Source organism: Callorhinchus milii, unplaced genomic scaffold (genome assembly GCF_018977255.1).
Source record: "Callorhinchus milii isolate IMCB2004 unplaced genomic scaffold, IMCB_Cmil_1.0 Scaffold4, whole genome shotgun sequence".
Lineage (NCBI taxonomy): Eukaryota > Metazoa > Chordata > Chondrichthyes > Chimaeriformes > Callorhinchidae > Callorhinchus > Callorhinchus milii.
Genome location: NW_024704745.1, coordinates 13,339,189 through 13,348,820, shown reverse-complemented (window position 1 = coordinate 13,348,820; position 9,632 = coordinate 13,339,189). Strand labels below are relative to the sequence as shown.

Sequence of the window (9,632 nt, the reverse complement as noted above, 5' to 3'; positions counted from 1 at the left end):
GTGGATTAAAAATAAGACAGAAAACTATTTTATACACCTCACTTTTTAATCATATTTTAGAATAGAATATTACAAGGACCAAGGAAACTGGAAAAGGTTTACTGACTGCATTTATTAAAGCTTCTACATATAATAATATTCTGTACAATCTTGGTTTAGGATGGTTGTCTCAGCTTTATCCATTCAGTATGTCAGACTAAATGGACGCTCCTTTCCCTCTTTGATAAGTCTCTCTTTGCGATCCTTTAAAGAAAGGGAAGAGAATTGGATGAGTTTTGAAAGCCACAAAAAAGCAAGCCAAGCAAATTGTATCTCAACATACTCAACAACAAATTATATTTGTATAGTGCCTTTCCTGTCAGGAGGCGCTGAACATTTTAATTTCTGATGGTGAAAAATATATAATTAGCAATAAAATAAATATTTCCAACATGCAATGTTCTAATCAATTTCGTCCAGCTATTATCTCTTTAAAATGATGTAATTCGAATCATACCCTGCATGTTATAAAGAATGAGTAGAAACAATACAGCTAAATAGATGAACATTTTCTAGAACAGAATTTCAATTCCACTTCACATTCACTATTATTAAATAAAATCCAAACAAACAATTTAATCTTTAAGTGCATGGATATGCCCACATTCTCCCTGTTTTCCTCAAACCCCACCTAAACATTGATTAATTCTGTTCCATTCCAGGGCCTCCCGATGAGTAAGGGACTATACAAATGTAATTTTGTATTGTATTTGGTTAATTATTCTTACCCGATCAGTTTTGAATACGTAATACCAAAACACCAGGGGGCCAATGCCAAAGACAAAGCCCAACAGTGATGTCTTGGGTGTTGGCCTGAAGTTGGGGTAGATATGGTTCAGACTGCGTGCATATGTCCAACGAAGCAGTGCTGGGTCTTCCTGTCAATTGCAAAGGGAAAGATTAAAGCATAAGAATTTGAGTAAAATATAACATAGAAAATAAAAGCAATTTGAAGAACCAATTTAACTACAGTGTAAAAAAGTTTCAAGTAAATATTCCTGATATTTCAAGGCACTCATCAATTTAGAAATGTAATTGCCAGTCATAACATTTCAACTCAAAAACAGAAGTCGCTGGGAACACTCAGCAGGTCAAAGCAGCATCTATGGAGAAAGGAAAGTGAGTCAACATTTCGGATCCACAGCCCTTCGACATTTCCAGCATCTGCAGTATTTTGCGTTTTGTTTATAACATTTCAACTGTTGCCCTAAGGATCTAAATCAAACGTTTTAGATCATGCGACAGCAAAGGCCATTATTTTACTTTCATTCAGAACCTGAATTGTGAAGCACTGTGTCAGAACATCTCATGTTCAGCATTCTTCAGGGCTCTGTCCTTGGTGCCTTCCTCTTTAATATTACCTTACTACCACCGCTCGGTGATATCATCCACAGGCATGGGATTAACTTCCACCTGTATGCAGATAACACTATCTCCTCTGCTTCCACCCTCGACTCCAGGACCTCTGCTGTCCTGTCAGACATCAAGTCCTAGATGAAAACCAACTTTCTCCTGTTGAATGTCGACAAGACAAGAGGCCCTCTTGCTTGACTCCCATCAGCGCCTCCTCACATCAGGCGCTGTCAGCATCCCTATTCATGGAAGCACTCTCCATCTCACCAGGCCAGTATGGAACCTTGGTGTCCTGTTCGACCCTCAACTGTCCTTTAAAACCCAAATCTGTACCATGACTTATTCTGCCTTCACCCACTTCCGCAACATTGTACACCTCCACCACTCCGTCAGGCCGCCGAGGGTGTCAACCATGCTTTCATCACATCCAGACTCGATTATGCTAACTCCCTGCTCACTGGACTTCCCAACTCTTCCCTCCACAAGCTGTAGATTATTCAGAACTCTGCAGCTCGTGTCCGCTCCCACACCAATCTCTGTGAGGCAATCACACTGATCTTTGCCCAGCTCTACTGGTTCCTCGTCTCTCAAAGAGTCAACCTTAAGATATATTAATAAAATATATATATACACCCATGAAATCCTTGCCTTATCACGTCTTCGAGATGTTTCAAAGCACTTCACAGAATATACTGTAAAGTGAACTGACTGTACATTTTATGGGTGAACGCGGCAGCCAGTTGCGTACAGTGGTGTCCCACAAACAGTCGTGGATTGAGTGACCAAATTATTTAATCATTTATTTATTGAAGGGATTATTACCCACGGAAAAGTGATCTGCCAAGCAACAAACAACCAGGTTCCCACTTCCTGCTTGGTAAACAGAGGTGTGTGGAGCAAGAAAACATGCCCGACGATTCACCCTACCTGGGAATTGAACCCAGGTCTCTCGGTTGCAAGGCGAATACTCTGACCACTAAGCTACAAGACTCCACTTGTCCTCACTTTTAAAGTCCTCCAGGGTCTTGTTCTCCCTTCCCCTGTGACCTGCTAGAATTGACCTGCCTATTCCTTCTGCTCGGAGGACACTGGCCCGCTCCATGTCCCCACCCCATCCCCCCTCCACTATCGGCAGATGGACCTTCAGCCTTTCTGTCCTTGTACTGAAACTCCCAGCACCCTGTCCTCTCTCTCTGGGCCCCAGCACCCTGTCCTCTCTCTCGGAGCCCCAGCACCTTGTCCTCTCTCTCTGAGCCCCAGCACCCTGTCCTCTCTCTCTGAGCCCCAGCACCCTGTCCTCTCTCTCTGAGCCCCAGCACCCTGTCCTCTCTCTCTCTGAGCCCCAGCACCTTGTCCCCCCTCTCTCCCTGAGCCCCAGCACCTTGTCCTCTCTCTCTGAGCCCCAGCACCCTGTCCTCTCTCTGAGCCCCAGCACCTTGTCCTCTCTCTCTGAGCCCCAGCACCTTGTCCTCTCTCTCTGAGCCCCAGCACCTTGTCCTCTCTCTGAGCCCCAGCACCTTGTCCCCCCTCTCTCCCTGAGCCCCAGCACCTTGTCCTCTCTCTGAGCCCCAGCACCTTGTCCTCTCTCTCTGAGCCCCAGCACCCTGTCCTCTCTCTGAGCCCCAGCACCTTGTCCTCTCTCTCTGAGCCCCAGCACCCTGTCCCCCCTCTCTCTCTGAGCCCCAGCACCTTGTCCTCTCTCTCTCTGAGCCCCAGCACCTTGTCCTCTCTCCCTGAGCCCCAGCACCCTGTCCCCCCTCTCTCTCTGAGCCCCAGCACCCTGTCCCCCCTCTCTCTCTGAGCCCCAGCACCTTGTCCTCTCTCTCTCTGAGCCCCAGCACCTTGTCTTCTCTTCCCTGCTCTCCTCACTCAACCTTTCCCTACACATAAACTCCCCCACTCACAGTCACGGCCACCCACTCGATTTGGTGATCACCCGGGGCCTCAGTGTCTCGGATGTCACTATTACCGACAAGGCCATCTCCGACCACTACTTCATCTCCTTCACCACCTCCACCCCCCTCCCCACCTCCACCAGACCCACCACCATCTTCTACCGCCCTTGGAAGAAGTTACCCCCACAATCCCTAACCGATGCCTTGGAGTCCTCTGAACTCCTCTCCCTCTGGCCTTCAACCCTCACCGACCCCTCTTCTCCTCTCTCCCTCCTCCACAATATCCTCTCCTCCACACTCGATACTCTTGCCCCCATCACTTCCCGCACTGTCTCCTACTCCCGCTCCTCCCCCTGGTACACCACCCACCTCCGCTCACTGAAATGCCAGGTGCGGGCTGCTGAGCGCACCTTTGTCAAATCCGGCTTAACGGTCCACCGACAAATCTGGCTGGACCTCCTCAAAATTTACCGCTCCACTCTAGCCTCGGCCAAGTCGTCCTTCTACTCCAGGATAATCCTGGAGGCGAAGAACAACCCCAGGCTACTGTTTTCCACCACATCCCGACTCCTCCGTCCCCCCCGCCACCCCGCGCAGGTCATCTCCTCCAACCTTCACTGCGAGGAGATGCTGGATTTCCTTGAATCCAAGATCAAGGGAATCCGCTCCGCGGTCACTTCCCCTCCAACTTCCACCCACCACCCACCCCTTCCCTCCCACACTCCGACTCCTACCCATCCTCCCCTACACACCTTCGTACCCGTTTCCCCACCCTCTGTCACTGAACTCATCCTATCCCTAAAACCAACCACCTGCTCCCTTGACCCCATCCCCACTCCACTCCTTATCTCCCAGCTCCATTTTCTTGCCCCACACATCACTGACATCATAAACCTGTCCCTCTCCTCTGGCTCTGTCCCCATTCCATTAAAAACTGCCATCATCACGCCCACCCTGAAAAAACCCTCCCTTGATGCGTCGCAGCTATCAAGCTACCGGCCCATCTCCAACCTCCCCTTTCTCTCCAAGGTCTTGGAAAGAGTTGTCGCCTCCCAACTGCGCTCTTTCCTCTCCACCCATTCTCTTTTTGAACCCCTTCAGTCAGGTTTCCGTGCTGCTCATAGCACAGAAACTGCCCTGGTCAAGGTCACCAATGATATCCTGACTATCTGTGACCAGGGCTCCCTCTGTCTCCTCGTCCTCCTCGACCTATCGGCAGCATTCGATACGGTCGACCACGCTATCCTACTCCACCGCTTGTCCTCCCACCTCAACCTTCAAGGCACTGTCCTTGAATGGTTTAGCTCTTACCTTTCCCACCGTCTTCACTTCGTCTCAACGAATGGCTTCTCCTCCACCCCCCGTACTGTCTCATGTGGTGTCCCTCAGGGCTCTGTCCTCGGTCCCCTCCTCTTCACCCTCTATATGCTCCCCCTCGGTGACATCATCCGCAAACATGGGGTTAACTTCCACATGTATGCGGATGACACCCAACTCTACCTTTCCTCCTCTACTCTCAACTCCACGACCACCGATGTCCTGACAGCCTGCCTGTCCGACATCGAGTCCTGGACGAGAGACAACTTTCTTCAGCTCAACGTGCGAAAAACCGAGGCCCTCCTGATTGGCTCACGTCAGCGCCTCCGCACCTCAGGCGCTGACACCATCAGCATCCAAGGCTGCACTCTCCACCTCTCAAAGCCAGTCAGGAACCTCGGCGTTTTGTTCGACCCTGAGCTGTCCTTTCTCCCTCACATCCGCACCACAACTGGCACCGCCTTCCATCACCTCCGGAATATCGCCAGATTACGGCACTACCTCACCCCTCACGCTGCTGAAACCCTGGTTCACGCCTTTGTCACCTCAAGGCTGGACTATGGGAACTCTCTCCTCGCCGGCCTTCCCGCCACCTCCCTCCACAAGCTGCAGGTCATTCAGAACTCTGCAGCTCGTGTACTGTCCCGCACCAGGCTTCGGGACCACATCACTCCCACCCTCGCTCGCCTCCACTGGCTCCCCATCCCCCAGAGGATTGATTTCAAGATCCTCATCCTCACCTACAAGGCCATTCACGGCCTTGCTCCCTCCTACCTCTCCAACCTACTATCCCCCTACCTACCTGCCCGTACCCTCCGTTCCTCTGGCTCCGGTCTGCTCCACGTCCCCCGCCCCAACCGCCCTACTATCGGTGGTCGGGCCTTCAGCCTCTCAGCCCCGAGGCTCTGGAACTCCATCCCCCAGTGCCTTCGCCTTGCTTCCTCCCTTTCCTCCTTCAAGGCCGGTCTCAAAACCTTTCTCTTTGACCGTGCCTTCAGCTCCCCTCTCGACTCTCTTCCTCCTCCTCGCTCCCTCACTTCCCTCCCCTCACCCTGACCATTTCCCCCCTCCTCTCTCCCTCCCTTCCCTCCCCTCACCCTGACCATTTCCCCCCTGCTCGGGTCATGACCCAACTGTGCAGCGCCTTGGGACGTCCTCCTGACGTGAAAGGCGCTTTATAAATGGAATCTTGTTGTTGTTGTTCTCTCTCTCTGAGCCCCAGCACCCTGTCCTCTCTCTCTGAGCCCCAGCACCCTGTCCTCTCTCTCTGAGCCCCAGCACCCTGTCCTCTCTCTCTCTCTCTCTCTCAGCCCTCACCCCCGGCGCGCGGCCCTGTGACCTTGCCGCCGCCGCCCCCCCACCCCACACCCCCGGCCTCTCCGCTCACCACGAGGTGCGTCCGCCGCGGGTCGTTGAGCTGCCTCAGGTACTGGAGCTTGAGGCGGGCCCGGATGGCCTCTCGCTCCGCCTGGGCCCGGCGCACGTCCGGGGTCAACTCCAGGTACTCGGCGGCCTCCAGGGTCTGAGGCCGCGACGCGAGCGGCGCCTCCCGGTACTCGGCCATGGCTGCCCCCCCTCGCCCCGCCCCGCCCCCAATACGTCACGCTGCGTCACCACCCGCGCAGGCGCAGCCGACCTGCCTCCCCCAACGCAATCCAGTGCGCACGCGCAGAGCCCCCCGCAACAACAACCCCCCCCCCCCGCAACCAACCGCCACCACACGCAGAGCAGCAGCTTTTGTTGTTGTTGTTGTTGTTGTTGTTATCTTTTTTTTTAGACCGCAATCACAGTGAAAACTCCTGATGACTCGACCCCCGCCTTCACCCGTCACCTCCGCCCGCGGCCGCCCCCTCCCCCTCCCCCTCATCCGCGATAACGGTCCCCGCGCTTCAAGGCCGAGCAGCGCCTGCGAGCGCCCGACATCCCCCCCCCCCCCCCCGCGGAGACGCGGAGCTGCGTCGGGGTGCGCCCCCGCTCCATCCGTGCGCTCGGCGTCGCCGCGGAGCGAAACGCTTAACGCGGGACAAGCGGATCGGCCGCGTACTTTGTCTCGGCTCGAATGAGGCCGCCGGGTGTCCCACAAACAGCCGTTGAGTGAGCGACCCACTTTTTGTGGGGGGGGGGGGGGGCGTTGGATGGCCAGGACCCCGGGAGAAGCTCCTTTCTCTTTTCGAACGGCGCCATCGGGATCTTTAACGCCTGCCCGAACAGGCGGATCGGACCTCGGTTTAAAGTCTCATCTGAAGGACGGCACTTCTTTTTGCGTTTGCCCACAAATATAGTCAATTCACTTTACAGTGTGTTCTGTGAAGCGCTTTGGGACGTCCTCCCGACGTGAAAAGCGCTATATCAAATGCAAGGATTATTATTATTATTATTATTATTATTATTCTGTCAATGCAACACAACCCCAGCGCTGCATTGGAGCGTCAGTTTAGACTAATTCCAAGTCTTGATGTGGGGCTTGAAATCGCAACCTTCTGACTCGGGCTGACGTACACGTCAGGGCGAAACCTTGGGCAGGTTTCCTTACGCCACACACCTAATAATAATCCCTCCGAAACAAAACAGTAATAAGTTGGTCATTTTCAATCCGCGACTTTGTGGGACACTGCTGTGCGCAATTGGCCGTCGCGTTTCGCCCACAAATATACGGTCAATTCACTTTACAGTATATTCTGTGAAGCGCGTTGAGACGTCGAGAAGACGTGTAAAGCGCTACATCAAATGCAAGGATTGCTATTATTATTATTATGCCTAACTCGCATACTCTGGATACTCCTCGGTATGGTGATGAGTTTCCACGTGACAAACACCAGGCTGACCAAAACTCAGCAGCAACTGGGTGTCTGAGTTCAGCTCCTGTGAACAGCGGCTAAGTTTCATACATGCAATTTTTTTTTTGGTAAGCAGATGTTTGACACACACAGAATGCCCTCATTATGCTTAAGGGTACCCAAATGGAACTGCATTTCGATATAGTGTTAAGTGTAATATATCAAATGCACTTCTCACTCCCCCTACTGTTTGGAGACATGATTGTTAAGTATTCCGTTAATCCATTTACCATGAATGATGTTGCAAAATTGCTCAGATTGCAGGCGTAAAATCGCAGAGCTTCTGGGCAATTTGGAGATTCCAGTACTTCTTTTAACCTCTTACTTCAGTAAAAATGGTGATGCTTTTCCCATTCCTATATTGTACTTGATTCTGAAATACATATCTAATAGTCGATAGGGAAATGGTATTTGGCAACAGAGTGTGAGAAAAATTTGATCTTCTTTCCCTTTGCACCTGAACTCCCTTTGCTGTTCAAGTTCAGTCCTTGTCTGGGTACGTACCTCTAACTCAGGGAATGGGTTACAGCCGGTCTATAAGTTTTTATTTCTAATTATAAACTGAAAAGCTGGATGTAAATATTACTTATTATTTGGCAAATTAACTTCACAGTTGCTTTCTTTGAGTGGTGTTTAAAATATTAAAACAGTTTAAAACAGTCACTACACTTTAGTACTTTTGGTGAAGCGCTTTGAGACTTCCTTCCAATGTAAAAAGGCACCTATATCAAATTGCAAGGATTATTATTATTATTATCTATTGTTATTAACCATAGGAGCCTGGCCGTTTCATTGCCCTGGTCAGTTGTGTTTCTTGCGCTGTTATCAGATTCTTTAGATCCCCACACCAATCTCATACAGCACTTATTTCTTCTCAGCAACCAATTTCAAATGTACCCCCAGCCCCCTCTGAGCTCTGTTCTTCAAACATTCAAAACATTACTGGTGCTTACATGAGGGTGAAAGGAATTAAAGGAGTATGGGGAGAGGCTCATGTGGAGTATAAACACCGAAATAGACCAAATATTGGGCAAAATAGCAATGGTACATGCTGTAACACACTGTGGACGCTAGGAGACAGCTACGGGGTATTACATGACCCAGGAAAGTCTTCAGTTACATATATTGTACTGACACAGGTTTTCTGCCAGTACGCTGTGGGTATCACTTATGCTCTTGCATGTTTACTATTATACTACAGTATGTGCTCACCCTCATGTTACAATGTGACACATATTGGCCTGATAGAACTACAGCGGCTAACTCCACATGTGAAAATGCTCCAGTTTTCTAAAGAGCCTGTAGGACGACTGATTCTGTACTCAATTGGTCAATGTATTCAAGTCCCAGAGAAAGTTAAAACACAATAACTAATTAATATTAACGCAGTTTAAATAATATTTTATTGCTCTAAATTTACATACATCGTGTTATTTAATAGTAGTAAGTTACATTGAGAAAAAAGGGAGGGACAATTTGTTAAAAAAAAAGCTAACTAGGAGAAGTAACTAGGAGAAACATCTTTGGACGTAGGAATGAAGTCACATTGGAAAATCATGCCTTTTCAACATCACAAGCATTAAGATATCTTACAGAGGAGCCATCGTTAAGATGTGCCTAATTGGCTGCCACTTTGCACCCACAAAATATACGGTGAATTCACTTTTCAGTATATTCTCTGAAGCGCTTTGAGACGTCTCGAAGATGTGATAAGGAGCTATATCAAATGCAAGGATTATTATTATTATTACTACTGACAAACTGGACTGACGTCTGCAGAATCTAGTTCAATGCTAAATTGAAGAATGTTCTGTAGCAACTTTTCACTAACCATGACGACAGTGAAGTAAACCATAACAGTATGGTACATGTTCCCTGCAGGATCTGCACGTTGCATGTCATAGATGTTTTGAACACAAACTAACATCCTTGTTTATGCTGAAGGAAATCAAGAGGGAAGAAAATCTTAAAACCGCTCCATTTGTTCAGTGGACGTTAGTTTGGGTGCCAAAATCAAACTATAATGTTCTTACTCTTAATTACTAAGGACGTGACCTGCAGGTAGTGGCCCATAACCTCAGGAATTTTCTCTCTCTACTCCTCCATCTTGCCCTCTCTCTAACCTTCTTTAAATCCAGGTTTATAACCTACCTCTTCAACTGTCACCACACCCTTACCCTCTTTCCCTTGC

General features: G+C 49.7%; 1 protein-coding gene across 1 annotated transcript; it reads right to left on the bottom strand.

Annotated features, from left to right (window-relative positions):
* Nucleotides 1-27: 27 nt before the first annotated feature.
* Nucleotides 28-6,194, bottom strand: ndufb4 (NADH:ubiquinone oxidoreductase subunit B4). The gene is made up of 3 exons (XM_007908703.2): nucleotides 5,992-6,194; nucleotides 768-917; nucleotides 28-243 (listed from the first exon to the last, which is right to left on the bottom strand). The coding sequence occupies exons 1-3, from the start codon at nucleotides 6,166-6,168 to the stop codon at nucleotides 184-186; spliced, it is 387 nt and encodes a 128-aa protein (XP_007906894.1). The 5' UTR covers nucleotides 6,169-6,194; the 3' UTR covers nucleotides 28-183.
* Between the last annotated feature and the right edge of the window lie 3,438 nt (nucleotides 6,195-9,632).

Coding starts and splice junctions, on each gene's coding strand:
- ndufb4 (XM_007908703.2), bottom strand. CDS start 6,168: ATGGCCGAGTACCGGGAGGCGCCGCTCGCGTCGCGGCCTCAGACCCTG. Junction 918..5,991: donor CGCGGCGGACGCACCTCGTG/GTGAGCGGAGAG, acceptor TGCAATTGACAG/GAAGACCCAGCACTGCTTCG. Junction 244..767: donor ACGTATTCAAAACTGATCGG/GTAAGAATAATT, acceptor CTTTCTTTAAAG/GATCGCAAAGAGAGACTTAT.